Here is a 26,499-nt window from a genome sequence, read left to right as displayed (position 1 = left end):
CCAAAACATTGGTCCAGATATCAGGCAGGGATGTGGTCAGCAGCAGCAAAAGGATCGTCCATGCAGCAGGCAGGAATACTGTCCATAGTTAGTATATGCAGCAGGCAGATATTGTCAGCACGGCCAGAGTATTTTTCCAGGGAGCAAGCAGGACTATCAAGCTTAGGGCATCGGTCAGGAAAGAATGGGGACAGGGGTAGAGGCTTCTCCCACCAAAATCGTTTTGAAGCCTCCGGGCAACCAGAGCCTGTTCTGGGAACACAGAAAACCAAAAACAGTTTTTTACAACTCAGAACACTATTCTGGAGCCCCTCACATATGTGAGACCCCTGTGTAGCAGGGTGAAAGATCAGTCCAAGGGAGAGGCAAAAACATGATCAACAGGCCGAGATCAGTGGCATCATCTTCCGGAACCTGATGGTGGAATATGGTCTGGAAAATGGCGCTCATGTAGTCTGCTGAAACAATCGGAGCTAATGCTTTACTTGTTGATAGATCAGGGCAGTGACAATGTCTTCAATAATCTTTATGAAGGTGTTGGGTGTTTCCCACGATTTTTGGTAGACGATGAAAGAATTTAAAAGGACCAAATGAAAAAAAGGTAAATTTCGACTTTTTTGTACCAGAAGAGGGATTTTTGTGTTGATAAATAGGGCTGCAACATTTGATCATTTAAATCCACCCCCCCCCTTTGAATTTAGTGTACTCAATGATACAGGAAGGCTTTCGAACTTACCACGTGATTGGACACAGCCAGTCATGTGGTAAAGGGTCAATTTCATTGGCTCTTTACCCTGATCGGGGCTGGGCTGTATCCGTGGAAAAAGCTTCAGCCCTGATCGGCGCTCTGCATGCCCTTGGGGGCGCGTACGAGCGCAATGCACGCTGCTTCACATGCCGCTCTGCATAGTGACCGGCTTTGATTGGCTACACTGCTCTCCACGCTCCGCCATCACGCTGGATATGCTGGATCCTTGATCTCTAGGCTGCCGGCCCACTGGGGGCCCGCAGTAGAGGTGGTAAGCCGAGAACGTCATATGACTCCTGCCCAGGATGGGAGATCCCATCTGCGGACATCATATGACTATGGCTGCATAATGCAGTGGTTACTAAAGATATTGCAGACTCTACTGCGCCTACACTGGTGTGAATGTGCCCTCACTAAGCGGGGGGGGGGGGCAGCAGCGTGCCCCATCTCTTTGAAGATGACCTACCACCCGTCTATGAGAACGATCAACCTGAATCAAAATTGGATGGGAACACCAGGCCTGTACAGAGTGGACAGTGGGTCGCATCCCACAATTTAAGGGGCCAAATTTCCCAGACACAAAATCAGCAACAAGGACAGAGGGTGCTGAAGCATCATGAATCTTTCACTGAGAAATTAATACGACTCATACAGGAAGAGGGGGAGAGAGCACTGAGGGGGCACTAACATACCATCTCGGGACATACACCCTGACTGACACTGCTTCCCCCCCTTCCAGCACATACACCCTGACCGACTCCACTTCTCCCCCCCTCCAGCACATACACCCTGACAACACCACTCCCCCCCCCTCTGGCACATACACCCTGACTGACACCACTTCTCCTCCCCCCCCCCCCCCCTCCAGCACATACACCCTGATTGACACTTCTCCCCCTGGCACATACAAGCAGACCAACATGTCTTCTCCTCCCTGGCACATACACTGAACCAACACTGCCCCCCCCCCCCCCCCCCCGACACATGCACACTGCCCAATATCACTTCACCCACAGCACATACACCTTGACCAACACTGCTCCCCCCTCCAGCACATACACCCTGACCAACACCACTTCTCCCACCCCCCCAGCACATACACTGTGGCCGACACTTCTCCCCCCGGCACATACAACCAGACCAACACATCTCCCCCTGCCGGCAGATACACCCTAACCCTTTAGGGGTCTGTGTCACCCTTTAATAAAGATTGAAGATATTGCAGACTCTACTGCGCATACAATTGTGTGAATGTGCCTCCCACTGACCAGGGGGCAGCAGTGTACCCCATCTCTTTGAAGATGATTTACCACCCATCAGCCTGAATCAACATTGAATGGGAACACCTGGCCTGTAGAGGGGACAAGAGGCCCCACAATTTAAGGGGCCAAATTACCCTAACACAAAATCAGCAACAGGGACAGAAGGTGCTAAGGCATCATGAATGTCTCACCAAGAAATCAATACGACTCATACAAGAAGAGAGAGTGCTGAGGCGGCACTGACATTCCATCCCGGAACATACACCCTGACCAACACTGCTTCCCCCTCAACACATACACCCTGACCAACACATGTGTAAAATGGGCAACAGGATAAATCAAGTTTAATAAAAAACACTTCTATGAAGTTCTGCCCTACCTAAATAAAGTTGAAAAAAAAAAAAAAAGTCCCCCACATGGTTTCTCTTAAACTGCAAACGGGACTTCTTATTTCTTTCTTTCGACAATGGCTTTCTTCTCGCCACTCTTAAAGTCTAAAGACAAGATTTGTGGAGTGCATGACTAATTCCCCGTACACACGATCGGAAATTCAGCCAGCAAAAGATCAATGAGAGCTTTTGGTTGGAAAATGTGATCGTATGCTCCACTCAGGCATGTACTGGCCATTGGGACTACAGGGAGTTTCCCGGTGGGCCGATGGCTCAGTGGGCCACTCTGATGCAAGGGGGCTGGTGATGGGACACTCTGATGTAAGGGGGCTGCTAATGAGGCACTCTGATGTAAGGGGGCTGCTAATGAGACACTCTGATGTAAGGGGGTGCTGATGGGACACTCTGATGTAAGGGGGCACTGATGGGACACTCTGATGTAAGGGGGTGCTGATGGGACACTCTGATGTAAGGGGGTGCTGATGGGACACTCTGATGTAAGGGGGCACTGATGGGACACTCTGATGTAAGGGGGCGCTGATGGGACACTCTGATGTAAGGGCGCTGATGGGACACTCTGATGTAAGGGGGCGCTGATGAGACACTCTGATGTAAGGGGGTGCTGATGAGACACTCTGATGTAAGGGGGTGCTGATGAGACACTCTGATGTAAGGGGTGGTGATGGGACACTCTGATGTAAGGGGGCTGCTAATGAGGCACTCTGATGTAAGGGGGCTGCTAATGAGACACTCTGATGTAAGGGGGTGCTGATGGGACACTCTGATGTAAGGGGGCACTGATGGGACACTCTGATGTAAGGGGGTGCTGATGGGACACTCTGATGTAAGGGGGCGCTGATGGGACACTCTGATGTAAGGGCGCTGATGGGACACTCTGATGTAAGGGGGCGCTGATGAGACACTCTGATGTAAGGGGGCTGCTCAGGGACACTCTGATGTAAGGGGGTGCCGATGAGACACTCTGATGTAAGGGGGCACTGATGAGACACTCTGATGTAAGGGGGTGCTGTTGAGACACTCTGATGTAAGGGGCTGCTGATGGGACACTCAAAATGTAAGTGGGCTGGTCTGGATGAAGTCCAGGGCCAAATTTCTTTCCCAGTCCAGCCCTGGCTCCATTGGACAAAAGATTGAGAGCATGTTCTCAATTTTTCGGTCTGAGCAAGTTCCTATCCGAAAATGCGTTTGTGTTTATGCAATTCCAACGCGCAAAAACTCATGCATGCTCAGATTCAACTATGAGACGGAAGCGAACGGTTTGGCAAAACTACCGTTCGTAATGGACATAGCACATTCGTCACGCTGAATTTGTTTTAATAGTTTAATGCAGATCATTCTCTTCTTCTTTACAATGCTAGAAGAATGAAGTTGTTTTGCTGTTCATATTTACACAGATTTCTCACAAAGTTCTTTCTTCATTATTTCTCCTGATCTCATGAACAATCTTTTTTGTTTTTAAAGCCAGCTAGATCTCCATAATAATGTTTGGATTTTTTTTTTGTGTTATTTCAATTATATTTCGATCCAGGAGGAGGTTTAAGGCCTCCAATATGTCCTTTGAGGAGATGGTCCACATATTGAAGAAGGCCAACTATGATGTAAAGAATGGGCCGTACCCAAACCCCAATCTGCAAAATACCAAAATCATGATGAAAGTGGTGAAGGGTGGAAATTTGGGATATAACAATCCAAGGAGCAATTAAGGAAACGCTGGTCAGACCTAAAATTAAGGGAGCAGGATCAGTACAGAAGGATAAATAAAGTACTTCAAACAAGTAAGTACTTGTCGTATGTTCTTATGATGATTATTAACTTGCATGCTGCTCCATGTGCTTTTCTTTACTGTTGTACAATTTTAAATGATTAAAGTAATCGTTTGTAGGAAACATTGTTCGTTTGCATACTAAATACAATGTTTTTAGCTGATACGGGGTTAACTACATTTGGTCATGCTAATTTGTATTAAAAGAAGTTTAGGACATTATTGTCTACATGTCTTTGAAACTAGAATGAATTGCAAACTTGATTCAGTGGAATGTAAGGAGAGTACACTCAGCAGCTGTTTACACATCTGTGTACACGTCTGGACTCAGGAGCACTAGTGTGGGACACCAGAGCACATTTTTTAGGGTGACCCACGCAGATGCTCCAGTGGATACTTGGGGTGTCTCCATGTGTGAAACTTGTCCAAAAAAGGTAAGTATTCCAGTTTGGTTAAAAGGGAATTAATCATGTCTTCAACTTGGAACTCTGCCCAAACAGACAATTGTACACCACTTCCAAGCAATGTTTCACATTCATATTTCTGGCCACAAATATCTGTGTGCTAAGTATACCCTTTGTTTCATTCTCATAGGGGAGAAAAGACTTGCTCCGTCGGAGGACAACATGAACCTACTCAAGAAGGGGAGCAGAGTAGTGTGGTACCTCAGGATGTGGAGGAAGGAGAGGTGGAAAAAGTGCTAGAATTTGGCACCACAACAGGTTAGCGTCGGACACCACAGATTCAGGTAATAGATGTTTGCCTGCATATTTTTATTACATAGTGTGTATTTTTATTTTAGGTGATGTTCAGGTTGTGGTACCAAAATCCAGTAATTTCACCAGTAACAGTGCACAGCTGCTTATCCAGGACATCACGTCTTGTAGTCGGGATTTGGACCTTATCAAAGAAAAAACGAAGGAGATTGAACAAAGACTGAGAACATGATATATGTACTAGGGAGAATATAAATCCTAAAAAGATTCCCGTTTTTTTTTTTTGTTAAAAATTTTATCTAAAGTTTTAATACAGTTTAAAAGCCACATTTTGGAAGATGCACACAGTGTGTCAACATGTGCTATCTGTCATCATTGTATTTCAATGTACGCGTTTTGTGGGTGCAACCCCTTCCTCCCAACTCTAGTAGGTGAGAGGAAGTGGTTGCACCTCCAAAACACATCCATTGATCCCCCATGATGGGAGATAGCACATGTTGACATTAGGTATGGAATCAGAAAGGAAATCCCCATTTTGACTCACAATATGTGTCCATCTTCTAAATTTGGCTTTTACAGGGGTGACTTCACCCCATCTGATGAAGGCAAGATCAAGACCCTTTTTACACTTTTTCAAACAGGCATAGAAACATGCCTGTTTCTGTATTTGTTAAAAAACGGCAAGGTAAAACTTTGAAAACAAAAAAGATGTGTTTTTTTTTTACCGCCAAATGTTTTATAAAATGCACATGTGAATGTGCACGGAGTAAAAGGCTTTCTACTCAACAATGTGTGGCTTCTTCTTTCAATGCTCAATAACACTTTTTGTATTAAGTTGGTGATTACAGTGAGAATGGGTATTATTTCAATAATGTGAAAACCACTTGGCACTTCAAGTGCACTAGGAGAACCTAGGAGGCAGATGAAATAAACACAAGCAGTAAATCCAAATCAAGATTTTATCAGATCAATTTTTTTTTATTAAAAAACAAAATTACATATTAGCTGGCATAGCAATGGCCCCTCTACTCTTAAAATATTATACATATTTTTGACGCACTTCACGGGCACTTTGGGGGGGCAAGCCAGGACAGACAGCTTCCAGGGCCATCAGTGTTGGTTTCCAAAGTCCGGCCTCAGGCCCAACTGAGGCTATATAATTTGGAGCATTTCTTTTTAAAAAGTTGTGCAGGATGCAGCAGCATAAAACAATGTGGTTCAGTTTGTACTCCAGGTTGATTGCCCTAATTAAAAACCCTCTTCTCCATGGTAAGGGTCCCCTTGGGGAATGGCCTCATCACGGATTGCCCAGACCAAGTACTACATCAGCAAGAAAAACAAACTGGAGTCCTTCAACGTTCTCTTCCGCAGGTGGCAATCCCAAGCCACTGCTCTGGAGATGTCCGTAGAACTTGGTCTGGGCAAAGATTCCACCATCCGACATCTGGCCATTCTTCCCCACTTCCACATATAGAAACTCATATGTCGCCGACACCGCCGTCATCAACGCCATACTATGAAACCCCTTATAGTTAAAATAGTATGACCCCAAATGGGGTGGTGGGACGATGTGGACGTGCTTCCCATCTATTTCTCCTCCGCAGTTTGGAAAGTCCCAACGATGGGCAAAGTGGGATGCCACAGTCTGATTTAAAAAAATAAATAAAAATGAGTAATTGTGCACATAAACATTGCAAGCAGATTAACACAAACATTCTTGGCCAACATCAGTACAACATTAATTTTAATGCGTATTTAAAGACAAAAAAAATAAGGTCCACTTATCAGATTCCTCACCCCCTCTGATGGCCCATTTTCCAAATTTTAGGGGGGAAGGGTTCTAAATGAATTTGTGAGCCCAAAAAATGCCTCTGACACTGCATGAATTTCAAGACAACAGTAAGATTTGTACACAATATAGGGATGTTTAGGGTAAATCACTACAATGGAGCTGACAAAATACATAGTTAAGTGACTAGGCTAGGTGTGTATGGGCCCAGGATAGCATGCTAGGGAGGTTAGTGACGGCAAATATGCATGTAGGCCAAAAAAGAGCATTAAAAGATTCAAGCATGCATGAGGACAAAGAGGACATTCACAGCATATTACAATCAGGGTAATTATGGAACGATGAAATAAATACAAAACATTAGCAAACATTAAATACATAGAATGTGATGTTAAAGGATAAAACTTACCCTAATATAGTCCTTCTGCAGGACCTGAATGATAGCAGAAAAGGTCTCTGGAATAATGATCCCCAGAGCCTGGGGGGAGATGCCTGTTGAGAACTTGAGGTCCTGCAGGCATCTCCCAGTCGCCAAGTACCGCAAGGTGGTGACTAGCCTCTGCTCCGGAGTGATGGTTTGCCCCATGCAGGTGTCCTGCCTGCTAATATAAGGGGTCAGCAAAGCCAATAAATGGTGAAAAATGGGGTCCGTCATCCAGAGAAAATCCCTAAAATCATCAGGGTTATTCTCCTGGATCTCACGCAGCAGAGGCATATGAGAGAATTGGTCACGCTGGAGAAATCAATTCTTGGTCCATGAACTCCTCCTCACCCTGTTCATGGAATGGGCTTGTGTCAAAGTAAGGACCCCAACACCAAGCTCCCATATAGCACGAACTCTAGGAGTATGTAACCGCAACATGACTTCAAAACGGTCAGCTGGTCAGAACGAACTAACCAAATGCACTGAAGATCAGCAAGGCCTGTGAAGAGCGAGCTGAAAATCAGAAATGAGCGGACAAGAATGCAATGAAAAACAGATACAAACTGACTACACGCACTGAAAACCAGCTACAAACCCACAAGCACAAACTGAACAGCAGAAAAACGAATGGAATAAGCACTAGTCGGAAAAGCGCAAATCGTCTCTCACCAAACTTTGACTAACACGAGATTAGCAGAAGGAACCCAAAGGGTGGCGCACTGGGTATTGAACTTCCTTTTTCTAGTCCCATTGTTCGTGTTGTATGTCACGCGTTCTTGGCGGTCGGAATTTGGTGTGACCGTGTGTATGCAAGACAGCTTGAACGAAATCCCATCGGAATTCCGTCTGGAAAACCATCAGAGCTTTTTCCGACCAAAATTCGTGTGTACGTGGCATAATAGTTGTCCTGTGGACAGATTCTCCTACCTGAGCTGTGGATCTCTGCAGCTCCTCCAGAGTTGCCATGGGCCTCTTGGCTGCTTCTCTGATTAATGCTCTACTTGCCCGGCCTGTCAGTTTAGGTGGATGGACATGTCTTGGTAGATTTGCAGTTGTGCCATACTCTTTCCATTTTTGGATGATGGATTGAACAGTGCTCCGTGAGATGTTCAAAGTTTGGGATATTTTTTTATAACCTAACCCTACTTTAAACTTCTCCACAACCTTGTCCCTGACCTGTCTGGTGTGTTCCTTGACCTTCATGATGCTGTTTGTTCTAAGGTTTTTTAACAAACCTCTGAGGGCTTTGCAGAACAGCTGTATTTATACTAAAGGGGCTGAATACAAATGCACGCCACACTTCTCAGATATTTATTTGTGAAAAATTTTGAAAACCATTTATGATTTTCCTTTCACTTCACAATTATGTCCCACTTTGTGTTGGTTTATCACGTAAAATCCCAATAAAATACATTTACCATTTTGGTTGTAACATGGCAAAATGTGAAACATTTCAAGGGTTATGAATACTTTCTCAGGAAACTGTAATTGATCCTAAGGCTACATTAAAACTCTTCAATACCGGGCACTTTCGGCCCCTTCCTGCCCAGGCAAATTTCAGCTTTCAGCGCTGTCACACTTTGAATGAAAATTGCATGGTCATACAACACTGTACCCAAACAAAATTTTCTATTATTTTGTTTGGTAGTATTTAATCACCACTGTGGTTTTTATTTTTTGCTAAATAAACGAAAAAAGACCCAAAATTTTGAAAAAAAACTAAATTTTTCTTAGTTTCTGTTAAATCTTGTGCAAATAAGTAATTTTTCTCCTTCACTGATGAGCACTGAGGAGGTGGCACTGATTATGATGGCACTGATGATCAGTGCTATGATTATGAGTTTAGATGTCCCCTTTCAGGCTGCATTCACATCGATTTTTGAGAGTTTTATGCATGATTTTGGTGAGTTTTTAAGCACGACTTGCATGTTTTTGAGCTTTGGTGATTTTTATTAACCAATAAACAAAAATATTATCTGTTGCATTATTTGTTGCTAGGCATTTAACCACTTCCTTCCCCGCCAATAGCAGAATGACAGGCAGGCGGTGGTTGCATTATCCTGACTGGGCGTCATATGACGTCCAGCAGGATAATCCCTAGCATGCGCCCAAGGGGGGCACACAGCACGGGGATCGGAACGGCGTGTGTCCCTCGGACACAGCGCTTTCCCGATCACGGTAAACAGCCAATAAAATTGTCTGTTTACCACGTGATTAGCTGTGTCAAAATCACAGCCAATCACATGTGACACGAGACTTGGAGGCACAAATCACGGGGATCGGGGAAGGCATGTGTCCCTTAGATGCATCGCTTCCCCGATCAGGGTAAACAGCCAATGAAATTGGATGTTTCCCACGTGACCAGCTGTGGCCAATCACAGCCGGTCACACAGGTACAGCTCACAGTTCAGCAGCACACATGCTTACAGGTTACAGTTCATGGCTCCAGTCAGAGCTACAGTCTTTATGTGGTTAAGCTCACCCAGCAGGTACACCATCCAGCAATGGACCTTTTCACACAGACTCAGCAATGGACCTTTTCACATAGCGTCCTGCTGTGTCTCTCCTACTCAAACAGCTCCCCCCTGACACTTTCAGCACACCTTACAAATAGCAGATCTGAAGGGGAAATACTTGACCTCTTCGATTAACCCCTTCTTAACCCTGCCCCAGGCTGACCCTATACAATGTATATACAGTAATAAGTAGAAACACAGGTGAGAAAGTCCCAAAGGTGAAACAATCCTATGGTAAACTTATATAGAGTCCACCACGAAAAGTTGTTGCTCAGAAGTGGGGTACAACGGCCTCAGTAGGCAATTAGAGCAGAAATCCCAACCTGCAAAAACTAATTTCAGGGAGGTTTCAAACTCATTTCAGGGAGGTGACACTTTGCATCGGTGCCACCCCCCCCCCCCCACCCCCCCTTAAAATGCAGCCTTTCCAGTGCCAATTAAATGCAGCTATACCAGTGCCCATGAATGCAGCCTGATCACACAGGGCCTGGGCTGGTAGTCCTGGGGTATGGCTGCTGGGGCCTAGGGTCTGGCTGCAGGAGCTGGTCTGCTGGTCCCGGGGTCTGGCTGCTGGGGCCAAGGGTCCGGCTGCTGGGGCCAAGGGTCCGGCTGCTGGGGCCAAGGGTCTGGCTGTTGGAGCTGGGCTGCTGGTCCTGGGGTCTGGCTGCTGGGGCCAAGGGTCTAGCTGTTGGAGCTGGGCTGCTGGTCCTGGGGTCTGTACTTCAGGACCCCCTCCTGAAGTACAGACCCCTCTCCCTTAGTACAGACCACTCTCCCACAGTACAGACCCCTCTCCCTTAGTACTCTGCCTTAGTGCAGACCCTTCTCCCTTAGGAGTGTCCCCCCATGGACTCTCTCATCCATCCTGTGTACAGTAATGTGGGAGCAGCTGCAGAGGGCTGAAGGGGCGGGGTACCGATCTGAGCTGAGAGCCAGGGGAAACGTTTCAAGGAAGGAGAGACACAGATCAGTGGGGTGTGTGGATCGTGCAATGCCGCTGCCCACAGGTGTCACCCGGATGCGGCCGACACCCCTGAATCATCACTGGATGAGGGGCAAGCCAACAGTTCGATTGCAAATTGGGCAAGCTCTGGCCAGAGGTCAAGCCTGCCCACCCAGTAGTCCAGGGGTTCATCACTCCTCAGAGCGTCCACATCGGCCGTTAACCCGATGTAGTCGGACACCTGGCGGTCTAGGCGTTCCCTGATGCTGGATCCGGATGACACCTGTCGATGGGTCGGCTGAAAGAATAACCTCATATCCGAAGTCACCAACACATCTTCAAACCGGCCTCTTCTTGCAGGCGCTGTTGGATTGGTACCCGCAACTCCTTCTCTGGGAGTGGGAATTGCTCCTCTGCCAGCGCACGCAAAAGCAGAATGCAGCATTTCTCGAAGCAAGGCCTGGAAGTGCTGCATTCTGACAGCCCTCTGTGACGGCGGTAACATTTCCGCCATTTTGTGTTTGTACCAGGGGTCTAAGTACGTTGCCACCCAGTACTGGTCCTTGACCCTTATGCTTTTTATACGGGGGTCCCTATTAAAACACTGGAGCATGAAGGCCCCCATTTGCACTAAAGTGGAAGCGGTGTGGTGGCCTGGCTCCTGCTCATCATCCAGGATAATGTCGTCCTCTTCATTCTCCTCTCCCCATCCACGCACAACAGGGATCCCAGAAAGGTTTAAAGCATGCTCTTCTTGCTCCTCCTCATCCGCCCCGGCACCATCCTCCTCTGACTCCTCTTCAGACTCCTGTTGTTCACTTGTCTCAGATAGAGTAGCCCCCCCTGGGAATTCATCCAGCATTGCGACTTCCTCATCTTCCCGCTCCTGCTCCTCCACAGCTTGATCAATGACACAACGCAATGCATGCTCCATAAAGAAGGCATAAGGTACCATGTCACTGATGGCGCCATGGCTGCGACTGACCAGTTTGGTGATCTCCTCAAATGGGCGCAGAAGTCTGCATGCGTCGCGCATGAGCAGTCACTGGTGTGGTGAAAAAACCCCCAGCTCCCCAGAACCGGTTCTGCCACAGAGTTCATACAGGTAGACGTTAACTGCATGTTTCTGCTGGAGCAGCCTATCAATCATATAGAAGGTTGAGTTCCATCGCGTCGGGCAATCGCAAATAAGACGTCTGACCGGCAGATTGTGTCGCCGCTGAATGTCACCAAGGTGAGCCATGGCCGTGTAAGATCTTCTGAAATGGACCGAGATTTTCCTTGCCTGCCGCAAGATGTCCTGGACCCCAGGGTATTTGACAAGGAATCGCTGCACGACCAAGTTTAAGACGTGTGCCATGCATGGCACGTGCGTGATTTTTCCCTGTTTCAATGCGCTAAGCAGATTGGCACCGTTGTCACACACCACTTTACCAACTGTCAAATTGAGCGGTGTTAGCCACTGATCTGCCTGTGAACGCAAAGCTGAAAGGAGTGCCGGGCCAGTGTGGCTCTTGGCTTTCAGGCACAACAGACGCAGCACGGCATGGCAACGTCTCACCTGGCATGTCGAATAGGTTCTGGGGAGCTTGGGCGGCGCAGCGGAAGAGACGCTAGCAGCGGAAAAGGAGGAGTCAGCCGAGGAGGAGAGGGAGGAGGATGGAGTAGGAGGAGGAGGAGAAGAAGAGTCAGGCCTGCATGCAATCCGTGGCGGTAAAACCAAATCTACACGGGTGCCATGGGTTACATGCTTGACGGCCGTCAGAAGGTTCACCAAGTGGGCAGTAAAAGTGATATACCTTCCCTGCCCGTGTTTGCTAGACCACGTGTCTGTGGTCAGATGTATCTTGGCACCGACACTGTGTGCCAGAGATACATTCACTTGCCGCTGAACATGGCCATATAGCTCTGGGATGCCCTTCTCTGAGAAATACTTCCTTCCTGGGACCTTTCATTGTGGTGTTCCAATGGCCACAAATTTGCGAAAGGCCTCCGAGTCCACCAGTTTATATGGCAGTAGTTGGCGGGCTATCAGTTCTGACAAGCCAGCCGTCAACCGTTGGGCAAGAGGGTTATCCGGCGTCATCATTTTTTTACGCTTGAACATTAGGCCCACGGAAGCCTGCCTTTTTGCAGAAAAACGTGAGCTTGGCGTGATGGAAGGTGGAGTGGAGGACAATTGTGAGGAGAGAGGAGAAGGAGAAGTAGAAGACGAGGCTGGGCGGTGAGAGCCTGCATTGTGGCTTTGTGTGTTCTGTTGCTCCCACTCGGCTCGGTGATGGCTGCTCATGTGCCTTCTTAAGGCGGTCGTCCCTAGGTGAGTGTTGGGCTTACTGCGACTAATGCGTTGACTGCAAAGATTGCAGATGGCAACGCTATTGTCAGCAGCGGACACGTTAAAAAAAGCCCACACTGCGGAGCCATGTGCCGGTGTCCTGGGAGCGCCAGATGTGACCGTACATGGTCGATGACTCGCTCCTGATACATTTGCAGTCTGCTTTCTCCCTCCTGTGCAATGTAAGTTATTCCTGCTTCTCCTCCCTATCTGCTGGTCCATATCTCCCTCTGAACTCCCCTCCTCTTCCTCTCTTGTGGGCACCCACATGACATCACTAGACACGTCATCATCAATGTCACCTTCCCCACCGCTATAAGTAGAGATCTCGGAGTAGGCAGCAACACCGGGAACCAACCTCCTCCTTGGGCTGATATGGGTACTGTCGTCAGACTGCTGAGTAGCGGTTGTTGCTGCCTCCTCTTCCTGATCCAATACCAAGAGTGGCTGCGCATCAGAAATGTCTTGATATGGATCGGAAAATAATTCCTGTGACTCAAGCGGAAGGTATGTGGTGGTGGTGTTGTTGGTGGTAGTGTCTTTGGGGGTGCACATAGCAGAGAGTGAAGAAGAGGGTGCAGATCGAGAGGATGAGGAGGGTGCAGAAGAGTAAGGCTGAGCGAGCCACTCAACCAAGTCTGGTGCGTCCTTTAAAGTAATTGAACGCACCTTCTGTAACTTCCCACTTTGGCTCAAGCCTGTTGCTCCTGCCCTACCCCTACCACCCCTGCAGAAGGGCCTGCCTCTTCCTCTGCCTGTCATTTTTTAAATGACCCTGTGACAAAACTCTCAGTCCCTATACCGACAAAGGACTGCTGCAGTATAGGGCAGCGGTCAGCAGTAGTGCACCTCAACCCTATGTATTGTGGACCTATACCAGTCCTTATAGAGTAGCAGACTGTACCTCACTCAACCCTATATACTGTAGCACCCTATACCTTACCAGTCCTTATAAGGACTTTTGTGGACCAAGTAGGTTGTGTGTGAGTGATTAGCAGACTGTACGTCAGTCCCTATACCGATGAAGGACTGCTGCAGTATAGGGCAGCGGTCAGCAGTAGTGCACCTCAACCCTATGTATTGTGGACCTATACCAGTCCTTATAGAGTAGCAGACTGTACCTCACTCAACCCTATGTACTGTAGCACCCTATACCTTACCAGTCCTTATAAGGACTTTTGTGGACCAAGTAGGTTGTGTGTGAGTGATTAGCAGACTGTACGTCAGTCCCTATACCGATGAAGGACTGTTGCAGTATAGGGCAGCGGTCAGCAGTAGTGCACCTCAACCCTATGTATTGTGGACCGATACCAGTCCTTATAGAATGGCAGACTGTACCTCACTCAACCTTATGTACTGTAGCACCCTAGACAGACCAAGTTACCAGTCCTTATAAGGAGCTTTGTGGAACAAGTGGGTTGTGAATGATTAGCAGACTGCAGCAGAAGGGCAGCAGTCAAGTATAATATTCTTTCTATATTTGGAAGAAAGAATATTATACGTGTACAATCCTATTACCATACCACTGATACCAGTCCTGAAAAGAACCTTTGTGGAACTAATAGTAACAGCTACTGATTAAACTGACCCTCACTGCCTCACACACTGCTTCCTGCCTGTCCCTATATAAACTGACAAAACAGAGGCTACTGGAACAATAATTGAAATAGCACTTTTGTGGACCTGATAGTAACAGCTAATGACTAAACTGGCTGTCCCTGCAGCACACACCGTCCTGTCCCTTTCTCTAAACTGACAAAAGACACTCAGACTGCTGCAACAATCACTAGCACAGCACTGCCTATCCTGAACTACACCTAACACCTATACCAGTCCTGAAAATAACTTTTGTGTACCAAATAGCTAGCGATTTGGGTCACTGTAATCTCTCCCTGCTCCACACAGCAACCTCTCCCTATAGTGACAGAAGAAAGAATGTAAAATGGCCGCCGAATCGGGTGTATTTATAAGTTAGGGGGAATGTCCAAGTGTCCATGTGCTGTAATGTCTCAATTGGCTGTCCTGTACCCCATGATGGATGTGTCATCATAGGTCAAAGTTCTTTTACACAGTAAACACGGAAGTCCGCCGGGCGAACGGCGCCAATAGTCCGCCGGGCGAACCGTTCGGCCATCACTATTTACAACCTCTAATCCCAAAAAGATGGAAAGCTGTGTAAAATCTATATAAAAACTGTATGCAATGATTTGCAAATCTCACAAACCCATATTTTATTCACATTAGAAAATAGAAAACATAGATAATAGAATTAAGCTTAGAAAATGTACCATTTTAACAAATAAATAAGTTAATTATGAAATTGATGGCAGCAACACATCTAAAAAAAAAAGAGTAGGGTCAGGGCGACAAAAAGCTGGCAAAGTAAGTGGCAACTAATGAGGTTAAATGGTAACAGGTCAGTAACATGGTGGGGTATAAAAAGAGCATCTTAGAGAGTCAGAGGGTTTCAGGAGTAAAGATGGGCAGATAATCACCAATCTGTGAAAAGTTGCGCCTAATATTGTTGAACAATTTTAGAATAATGTTCCTCAACATAAAATTGCAGACTTTAAATATATCATCATCTACAGTACATAATATTATCAAAAGATTCCAAGAATCTGGAGAGATCTGAGAAATCCCTGTATGCAAAGGACAAGGACAAAACTCAATATTGGATGTTATCCGGCATGAGATCAGAATCAGTCATGATTCTATAAAGGACATCACCATATGGGCAAAGAAGAAGCAATATCTGAACATGATACAGGAATGCTTCCATCTTCTTTGGGCCAAAGCTCATTTAAAGAGGAAGTAAACCCAGGTGGGTTTACTTCCTCTTTGTTTGCCTGCAAAGGTAAAGCATAATGGGCTACTATGCATCACATAGTAACATAGCGCGCTGGACATGCCGCAGATCGCGGCAATATGCGCGGGAGTGACGTCATCGCTGCTCCGGCGAATCACAACGCTGGAGCAGCGAGACCCAGAAGTCACTCCGGGATCCATGGCAGCGGCGGACATGAAGACGGAGGACCGCTTCGGGGGCTTTGTTCTCAGGTAAGTTATTCATAATGAGCTAGTATGCTATGCATACTAGCTCTTTATGCCTTTGTCTTGCAGGTTCCGTTTTTTATCTTATTTTTTCAACTGCCTTTACTTCCTCTTTAATCTAGGCTTACAGGTAGGTTAAAGTGATCTGTAAGGGTTTACAACCACTTTAACCACTTCAGCACCGGAAAGGTTTTACCCTCTTAATGACCAAGCCATTTTTTGCCATAGGGCACTGCGTTGCTTTAACTGACATTTGCGCAGTTGTGCGATGCTGTACCCAAACAAAATTTATGTACTTTTTTTTTTCCAACAAATAGAGCTTTCTTCTTTTCTGGTGGTATTTGATCACCTCTTTTTTTTTTCTTTTTTTTGCGCTATAAACAAAAAAAGACTGACAATTTAGAAAAAAAAAAAAAAACAATATTTTTTACTTTCTACTATAAAACATATCCTTTTCATTTTTTATATTTTTTACTAGTAATGGCTGTGATCAGCAATTTTTAGCAGGACTGCAACATTGTGGCGGACAAATCTGACACTAAGCCTAGGTTCATACTACTGCAATGTGATGTACTGCACATTTGATCTGGGGTTTTTTGTCCTGTGTGAAGTGCGAATTTGCCTTGCATTTTGAGGTAGACAGGTGCAAATTTACAGCGATTTTACTGCAAATTTCAGGAGACAGACAGTGAACAATTTGCAGACATGTGAACTGTGTGCTGTGAGTTTACTGCAAGTTCAATTAAAGCCCATGAAGATAAAGTTTTCACTGGACCATAGGAATTTGCATCACACCTGCAGTCGACACGCACAGGACCCTTTTTTTTTCTCACACCAAATTTGCAACGCATAGATGTGTACCAAAGCAATGTAATACTATGCTTTTTACATGACCTGCGAATCAGTGTGTTTCTAAACGCATCAAACCCGCTGTAAATTCGCATCAGTTTGAAACCAGGCTTAGTGACACTTTTTGGGGACCAGTGACACTTTTTGGGGACCAGTGTCACCAATACAGTGATCAGTGCTAAATAAATGCACTGTCACTGTATAAATGACACTGGCAGGGAAGGGTTTAACACCAGGGGTGATCAAAGGGTTAAGTGTGCTCCTAGGGAGTGCTTTCTAACTGTGGGAGGAATGCTGACACTGGAGGAAAGCAGGGATCCATGTTTCTGCTTAGCAGAAACAAAACATCTCCATTTTCCTCTCTGGCAGAAGAGCGATCTGCCTTGTTTACATAGGCAGACTGCCATTCTGTCTCTCCTCAGAACGTTCAGCGGGTCCCGTTGGCCATTGCACCAGTCGGACCCGCTGATTGGCACACACACGCCCCAGACCCAGAAGAAGCAAACAACTTAAAGGTATGTTGTTTCATGCAGCCGGGGAGCCCTGCCGCAGTATATGTGCGGTCCAGAAGCAGTTAAAATGGTCTGTTGCATACCTCCCACATTTTGAACTTCAGAATGAGGGACACTTGAAAAAGGAAGTGACCTGTGGTGCGTGTAGCTCGCCATGGCAAAATGTGTGTGTGGCCAAGCTCTTAGCAATGGGAGGGGCTTGAGGGCGAGGGGTGCACTGTGTATAAACTGCAGGGTTGAAGAGTGTGCTATGTGCAAAATGCAGGGTTGAAGAGTGTTATGTGCAAAGTGCAGGGTTGAGGAGTGCGCTGTGTACCAAGTGTAGGGTTGAGGGGTATGCTACAGTACGTACAGAGTGCAGGGTTGAGGGATGCACTATGTACTGAGTGTAGGGTTGAGGGATGCTCTAAACAAAGAGTGCAGGGTTGAAGAGTGTGCTATGTACTGAGTGCAGGGTTGAGAGGGGTGCTACAGTGGTGTGAAAAAGTGTTTGCCCCCTTCCTCATTTCCTGTTCCTTTGCATGTTTGTCACACTTAAGTGTTTCGGAACATCAAACCAATTTAAACAATAGTCAAGGACAACACAAGTAAACACAAAATGCAATTTGTAAATGAAGGTGTTTATTATTAAAGGTGAAAAAAAATCCAAACCATCATGGCCCTGTGTGAAAAAGTGATTGCCCCCATTGTTAAAACATACTATAACTGTGGTTGTCCACACCTGAGTTCAATTTCTCTAGCCACACCCAGGCCTGATTATTGCCACACCTGTTCACAATCAAGGCATCACTTAAATAGGAGCTGCTTGAAACAGTAAGGTCCACTAGAAGATCCTTAAAAGCTACACATCATGCCGAGACCCAAAGAAATTCAGGAACAATTGAGAAAGAAATGTGGAAAACAGTGCAGCGCTTAATGTGTAACACGTGACTGAATGTAGTGAAACAATAAATCAAGAAAAAACTTTCAAAGATAATGTTTCCAAAAAGTAAAACATCAATGATAAACAATACACATGTGCATATTGTGCAATAAACAAAAAATGGGTTATTAAACCAAAAAAAGGGTAAAAAAAAACACTATTAGAAGGACAAAAAATAATTATTTAAACTACAGCTTAGTGCTGTGAAGCACAAACTTGTGATTAAGTGAAAAAAACAAACAACAAAATTGAAAAACAAATCAAAACAAATCCCATGCTTTGGATAAATGAAGTGATTTACAAGGCCCCATAAATGTGTAGATATAAGTTCATTAGATGGAACGTGAATGGAACTTTATAGTTGAACGTGAATGAAGCTTTAAAATTGGTCCCAGGTGTCACTGGTATAGGTGCTTGACCACGTAAATTCTTTCACTCTACAGTTTAAGTAAGTAGTAAAGGCTTACCAGAGCCACCTTTAGTGTGCGCAAATACGAACTCCCCAAGTGTTGGGATCGGACAAGATCGTTCCTCCGACACTGCTCGTGTGAATGGATGACTCGAATCACCTTTCCGGATAGGAAGGTAAAGATTGACCCACACCTTCGGGTGTTCCTTGAACGTCGTCCGTTCCGGTCCGTTCCGGTCCGTTCGAAAAATGTTGGCGTGTCACCAAATGGATGAAAAAGGAAAAAAGCGCCCAATCGTGTGATAAAGTCTAAAACATATGTACTTTATTTTCCAACCAAATAGGCGTTGAAAGATACAAATGACTCAATGGAGTCGTATAAAATTGAACGAGAAAAATTGCTAGCAAAAATATAAAATATAAAGCGGATAAAATTAGCACGAGGTGTAGACGTATCTACCCGACGATCGTTTCGTCACAGATTGACGTCATCAGGGGTGGTGAGAAAGAAAGTAATTGAGATCTATCAGTCTGGAAAGGGTTATAAAGCCATTTCCAAAGCTTTGGGAATCCAGCGAACCACAGTGAGAGCCATTATCCACAAATGGCGAAGACAGTGGTGAACCTTCCCAGGAGTGGCCGGCCGCCCAAAATTACCCCAAGAGCGCAGCGACGACTCATCCAAGAGGTCACAAAAGACCCCACAACAACGTCCAAAGAACTGCAGGCCTCACTTGCCTCAGTTAAAGAGGAAGTAAACCCTTCCAAACCACTTTGACCTACAGGTAAGCCTAGATTAAGGCTTACCTGTAGGTCCAAGCAATATCTCCTAAACCTATATGGTTTAGGAGATATTTGCCCGAAAATGGGCACCGCTGTCTACGGCGCATGCGCCGTAGACAGCGGCGCGCAGGCGCACTAAATGCGGCAAATCCATGAATGGATTTGCCAAATTTGTCGACTCCCGTGCGCATGCGCGGGAGTGACGTCATCGCGGCTTCGCCGAATGGCAGCGGCGGAGCTGCGAGACGCGACTCCCGTGCGCATGCGCGGGAGTGACGTCATCGCGGCTTCGCCGCTCTGATTCGTCGGAGCTGCGAGACGCCACCAGCAACATGGATGCGGCGGACTACAGGGATCAGCGGCGACTTCGCTGGCTCCTGTGTCAGGTAAGTGACACATAATGAGCTACTATGCGATGCATAGTAGTCCATTATGCTTTACCTTTGCAGGGAAAAAAAGAGAAAGTAAACCCATCAGGGTTTACTTCCTCTTTAAGGTCAGCGTTCATGCCTCCACCATCAGGAAAAGACTGGGCAAAAATGGCCTGCATGGCAGAGTTCCAAGGAGAAAACCACTGCTGAGCAAAAAGAACATCAAAGCTCGTCTCAATTTCTCCACAACACATCTTGATGATCCCCAAGACTTTTGGGACAACATTCTGTGGACCGATGAGACAAAAGTGGAACTCTTTGGAAGGTGTGTTTCCAAGTATATCTGGCGTAGAAGGAATACTGCATTTCATAAAAAGAACATTATACCAACAGTAAAATATGGTGGTGGTAGTGTGATGGTCTGGGGCTGTTTTGCTGCTTCAGGACCTGGAAGACTTGCCGTGATAAAAGGAACTATGAATTCTGCTGTCTACCAAGAGATCCTGAAGGAGAATGTCCGACCATCTGTTCGTGTACTCAAGCTGAAACGAACTTGGGTTCTGCAGCAGGACAATGATCCTAAACACACCAGCAAGTCCACCACCGAATGGCTAAAGAAAAACAAAATGAAGACTTTGGAGTGGCCTAGCCAAAGTCCTGACCTGAATCCTATTGAGATGTTGTGGTATGACCTTAAAAAGGCCGTTCATGCTCGAAAACCCTCTAATGTAACTGAATTAGGACAATTCTGCAAAGATGAGTGGGCCAAAATTCCTCCAGGACGCTGTAAAAGCCTCATTGCACGTTATCGCAAACGCTTGGTTGCAGTTGTTGCTGCTAAGGGTGGCCCAACCAGTTATTAGGTTTAGGGGGCAATCACTTTTTCACACAGGGCCATGATGGTTTGGATTTTTTTTCACCTTTAATAATAAACACCTTCATTTACAAATTGCATTTTGTGTTTACTTGTGTTGTCCTTGACTATTGTTTAAATTGGTTTGATGTTCCGAAACACTTAAGTGTGACAAACATGCAAAGGAACAGGAAATGAGGAAGGGGGCAAACACTTTTTCACACCACTGTATGTTCTGAATGCAGGGTTCAGAGGGGTGCTACATACTTAGTGCAGGGTTAAAAGGTGTGCTATGTACTGAATTCAGGTTTGAGGGGTGCACTATGTCACTATGGTGACACTGTACTGCTCTGGTCACAGTATATAAAAAAAAAACAATTAAAAAAGAAAAACAAATAGTAAAAAAAGAAAAACAAATGTAAATCTGATCAATTTTCAAATATATCGACAATCGTTTGTAGACTCTTATAACTTTCATGCAGACTAAATAATATACACTTATTTGGGTAATTTTTACCAAAGGAATGTAGCAGAATAATTTGTCGCCTACATTTATTAAAAAAAGGTTATTTATTTGCAAAATGTTATAACAGAAACAAAGAAATAATGTTTTTTTTGTACAAAATGTTCAGTATATTTTTACTTATATAGCAAAAAAATATAAACCCAGCGTTGACTAAATACGAACAAAAGAAAGCGCTATCTGTCTGAAAAACATGATACAGTTTTTATTTCAGTACAGTGTTGCATGACTGAGTAATTGCCATTCAAAGTGTGAGGCCGCGTACACACGCGCGGACTGTTCGCCCAACCTTGTCCGCTGAACAGTGTTTGGGCGGACAGTCCGCTCGTGTGTGGGCTTTCAGCGGACAGTTTCAGCGGACAGTTGGCCGAACAAGGTCTTACGGAAATTCCGAAAAACTGTCCGCTGAAACAAGGTTTCAGCGGACTGTTCGCTCGTGTGTAGGCTTGTTCGGCCAACTAAGTTCCGCGCATACTCAGAAAGAATTTACAGGGCGGAAGCACTCGGTCTTGTAAAACTAGTGTTCGGATTGAAGCTAGCATATTCGTCATGCTGCTAATTTTGTGGTTTTTTTTAATATAGCCCGTTCTTTTCTTCTTCGTAATGCAAGAAAAGTGAAGTAGCTTTGCTGCTTATATTCACACAGAGTTATACTACATGTTTTTATTCATCCTCATCCTATGATTAATCTTCCAATTATATCAAAAATATATTCCCAATTTATATAAAAAGAAAAAAAATATATATTATATATATATATATATATATATATATATATATATATATATATATATTTATATATATTTATTTTTATATATATATATTTTTATATATATATATATATGTATATTTATTTATTTCAGGAAAAAAAAAAATCTATTACTATATATTTTTTGGAACTACTATTTTTTTTTTTTTTTTTTTTTTTTGGGTGGGGGGTTTGAAACAAGATGGACTTTCATTTTTTTGGGACAAGCAGGACTATGCAAGTAGAGATAGATAGATAGATAGATAGATAGATAGATAGATAGATAGATAGATAGATAGATAGATAGATAGATAGATAGATAGATAGATAGATACCCAAACCATCATTTTAGCCTACACATGATTGCATGTTCAAAATCAGCAGAGCTTCCCCTCATTTCAAATGTTAAGCCTCAAATTTACAGCGACTGCACTTCCAAGTGCACTTGCAGTGCTTTAAAAATTGCACTTGAAGTTAGCATATTTACATGAACGTGTGTTTTGTAAATAACCCCCAGAGTTTTTTGACATGTATCTGCCTACTCACAAATAAACTTTGTTTTTTTTAACCCAAAATTATACAAAAATATTGATAAAAAAAAAAAAAAGAAAACATACAATTTTTTTTTTAAATCAAAATTTTTTATTTTTCCTCATAACCAAAATAAATTAAGAGGGAGGCAACACTGGAGACAATTTTGACGTTTGTGAAGCCTTTTGTCCCCCAGGCACACATCAAGTGAGTGGCCACCAAAATTCCGAACCTGCGTAGCATGTAAATAGGGAGCACAACCAGGTCCTAGAATCCCAAAGACCAGGAACAGCAGCAGATGAGATCTATGTCCCCAGACTGTGGTACTACAACAGCCTGCGTCTTCTTTCAGAGCAGACTGAAGCCAGGCAGTCACTTGCGACTCTTCCGTCTAGCCTTCCCTCCACGCTTCGCTGGAGGCTGTGCCTCTGGTGGTGGAGTTGTGGTAGGAGGAGGAGGAGGAGGAGGAGGAGGAGCATTAGGGTCTGTTTTGTAGAGCTTCGTGGTGGGTGTGAGCTCACCCTTCAGACCCAGCTGTATGGCATCAAAGAAGATTGCCTCACACATGTCTCTTTGGGGTTTGTCCATTTCCTGGAGCTTGCTAGCCAGATAAGTGGCATAGGCCTCCTGCGGATTGGGGGGTTTGGTCAAAATCTGGGTGGCTTGCCGTATCAGCACCAAGGACTCCTCCTCTGTACGGCCCATCCTCCTGGGCCTTTTGCTGGCTAGGCGGAGGGGAGGGACCTGGCTCTCAGTCCTACTCCTGCTGGGCCCAGCTAGCTCCTGCGTGTGGCTGGTCCCGGCCTCCTCCTCCATACCACTGGTCCCGGCCTCCTCCTCCATACCACTGGTCCCGGCCTCCTCCTGGGTGAGCTCATCCTGTGTAAAAAAACAAAGCAATCAATAACTAAAATATGTCTATATTTAGAAATCATCAATCACTAACAATTTTACAGTTCTCACTTGCAAATACATTTGTCTTGAAATACAAAAGGCTATCATTTTGACACCATCATTTTTCCATCAGTTCATTAAGATTTGAGCCACATTTGTGGAAACTACTGTATCCTTCTATCTAATTTAATTTGTGATGAAATCCTAGATTTGGAAGCAATTCAAACATTGAACTTGACATCATTAATATTTGAGCAATCCAAACGTTAGAAACTAAAATATACCTGGCTCCAGCTGGGCGCATCAACTTCGTCCAGCAAGGAAGGGTCTGGATCTTCCAGGGATGGCTCACCTGAGGCGGAGGGAAGGGTGGAGGGACGGGTAGACGGAAGAGTCGAAAGTGACGGCCTGGCTTCTGACGTGTCATCCAGAAAACGCAGCCTGTCATAATACCACAGCCTAGGTACATAGACCTGACCTGCTGCTGATCCTGATGTTTGGGACTCTAGGATCTTTCGTTGCTCCCGCCTATACGCGCTACGCAGGTTCTGAATTTTGTTGCTCACAAAGGTAGTGTCTGCCTGGGGGAGTCGGGTTTTCACAAACGCCAAAACTGTCTCCAGTGTCTTCTTCCGGGCAGAACGGATTGGGTATTGGGGGTGTTTTGTATCCCACAGATTGCTGTGGGACTCCACTAGATCTATAAAGGTGGAGAGGAAGGCCTCCTCTTTAAAGGGGTCTGCACTATACTTTTGCATTTTCTGGGAAAAAAAAAAAAAAAATAGTCAGACCAAATGCACACTATATTGTGACAATGTAGGCGAGACACACACTACTACACACGCTACCCCCCCCCCACACACACACACACACTACCCCTCCCACACACACACACCCCCACACACACTACCCCTCCCACACACACACACACTACCCCTCCCACACACACACACCCCCACACACACTACCCCTCCCACACACACACACCCCCACACACACTACCCCTCCCACACACACACACCCCCACACACACTACCCCTCCCACACACACACACCCCCACACACACTACCCCTCCCACACACACACACCCCCACACACACACACACACACCCACACACACACACACTCTACACACACTACTGCCCCCCCCACACAAACACCCCCCCCACACAAACACCCCCACACCCCCACACCCCCCACACACACACACACACACACACACACACACACACACACACACACACACACACTAGCCCCACCCCCTAAACACCCACCCCCACACTACCACACAAAACACCAAGCCCACTCAACCACCAACCCACATAGAAATCAATTAAACATCAATAAGAATAAAATTCAATATGAATATCCCTAACGCAGGCTTTAAATTAACCGAAAATAATGACAAATGACAACTATCTTACCGTCGCGTGTAGCACTCGCTGCTCCCGTTCGGACAAGCGTACGGCCTCGTGGTACCGCTTTATACGCGGCGCATGCGCTCAGGCTCCGCCTGCGTCGCCCGCCCCTGACGTTCCTTGCGACCGTGTTTCCCCGCCCCTTTTACCCTCCTTCCGCTGTGGGTGTATGAGAGTGGAAAATGGCGGATGCAAGCTCAATTAGCAGCGTGAGCAGCGCGGAGGAAAGCCGTGGGCCCCAAGCAAGGAGGAGATATAAGGCCACCAATATGGCGTTCGAAGAGATGGTGGAGATGGTAGCTATCCTTCAAAGGGAGGATTATGATGGGGAACATGGTCCTTACCCAAAACCCAACATAAGAAAAAGCGCCATCTTGGACGAGGTGGTCACCACCTTGGAGTCAAAATTCGGGGTACGGAGAGGAAAGGACCAGCTGCGGAAAAGATGGTCGGACATCAAGTCCAGGGAGCCGGACCAATATGACCGCATCAAAAAGGTCCTGAAAAAAAGTGAGTAAACTCCGCGTTTTTCGTGACTGTCGGACATAATCGTTTGATTTGATCGTAATCGTTCGTGTAGATAGTATGTAAAACTGGCGGATTTGATCGTAATCGTACGTATAGATAGTGTATGTAAAACTGGCGGATTTGATCGTAATCGTTCATGTAGATAGTGACTGAACCTCTGGCGGATCGTAATCGTTCGTGTAGGTTGTTTATGAAAATATGGCGCATATGGTTGTTCGTATATGTGGGCGTAAATAGCATGAATTTGTGTATGGTGTAAATTTATCTGGTGTTGGATTAGATTTTAATTAGTTATTTTTTTTTTTTTTTTTTTTTGTATTGTTCATGATAAACTGAATTGTCACGCTCAGTTTATAAGATATAAATTTTTAATAAAGTTTCATAAATTTATTCAGTGCAATGTAGACTCAATTAAAAAAATGAGATAGATAGATAGATAGATAAAATGCTGGTTCAACATCTGGACTAGGAAACTTTTATAAGTGTAGTTTGGGCCTTCATAGAACATTTTTGACATAATCACACACAGGTACTCCAGGCGTTGATTCGAGTGTGTCCGTCTGTGAAACTTGGACAAAAGATATACAGTATCACAGTTTGGTTAAAGGCTAGGTTCACATTGCTGCAATGTACGAGATCAAATGTGATTTGCAACGCACTGCAGTGCAAATCACATGTGATCTCTGTGTGATGCGATTTCAGCCATGCATATAGTATGGCTGAATTTACATCGCATCCGGACCAAACTTGTACATGGCCCTTTTTTGAGTCCACAGCCAAATCGGATCACATGGATGTTCACACCATGTGGTCCGATTCCTGTCCGAGTTTAAAGATTGCACTGTGATATGAGAACTAATTTGGAGGTGTCAATAAAACTTTACACTGATACTCCCAGCAGGTCACATAGGGCAGTGCGAACTCCGCATGCGATGCGTGAAACCACAGTAGATTTGCAGCGTTCACACATCGCAGCAGTCTGAACACAACCTTAACTGTAAAAAAGTAATTTTAAGGATGTATTAAACTAGGATCTTGTAATAAGCAACTAATAATTTTACACCACTTCAAACCAATGTTTCATATTCAAATTTCTGAACTCAAATATCACTATGCTTAAAAGTATTTTTTTTTTTTTTTTTTTTTTTCATTCTCATAGGGAAACAAAGACTCAGACAAGAGGCGGAGCAGCCCAGGA

The 26,499-nt window shown here is 45.2% G+C and overlaps 2 protein-coding genes across 3 annotated transcripts in view; one reads left to right on the top strand and one right to left on the bottom strand.

Moving 5' to 3' along the window:
* Positions 1 to 26,499, top strand: part of LOC143975427 (uncharacterized) — a 98,355-nt gene that overhangs the window by 10,079 nt on the left and 61,777 nt on the right. Inside the window, exons 2-4 of one of the 2 annotated variants that reach the window (XR_013272378.1) lie at positions 3,949 to 4,195; positions 4,777 to 4,904; positions 4,985 to 5,602. The exons of the other annotated variant lie outside the window; for it this stretch is intronic. The gene's annotated coding sequence lies outside the window, so the exon portion shown is untranslated. Of the gene's footprint in view, positions 1 to 3,948; positions 4,196 to 4,776; positions 4,905 to 4,984; positions 5,603 to 26,499 lie in introns of those variants that run through there. 2 annotated transcript variants of the gene reach the window in all.
* Positions 22,831 to 24,189, bottom strand: LOC143976181 (uncharacterized). Its single transcript, XM_077478615.1, has 2 exons — positions 23,639 to 24,189; positions 22,831 to 23,339 (listed from the first exon to the last, which is right to left on the bottom strand). The coding sequence occupies exons 1-2, from the start codon at positions 24,110 to 24,112 to the stop codon at positions 22,833 to 22,835; spliced, it is 981 nt and encodes a 326-aa protein (XP_077334741.1). The 5' UTR covers positions 24,113 to 24,189; the 3' UTR covers positions 22,831 to 22,832.

Source organism: Lithobates pipiens, unplaced genomic scaffold, assembly GCF_037356315.1.
Source record: "Lithobates pipiens isolate NorthernLeopardFrog02 unplaced genomic scaffold, aLitPip1_a1.2 Scaffold_13, whole genome shotgun sequence".
NCBI classification, from domain to species: Eukaryota; Metazoa; Chordata; class Amphibia; order Anura; family Ranidae; genus Lithobates; species Lithobates pipiens.
The sequence above is the reverse complement of the archived record's forward strand: the minus strand, read 5'-3'. Positions and strand labels throughout refer to the sequence as shown.

Coding starts and splice junctions, on each gene's coding strand:
- LOC143976181 (XM_077478615.1), bottom strand. CDS start 24,112: ATGCAAAAGTATAGTGCAGACCCCTTTAAAGAGGAGGCCTTCCTCTCC. Junction 23,340..23,638: donor ATGCGCCCAGCTGGAGCCAG/GTATATTTTAGT, acceptor TTTTTTACACAG/GATGAGCTCACCCAGGAGGA.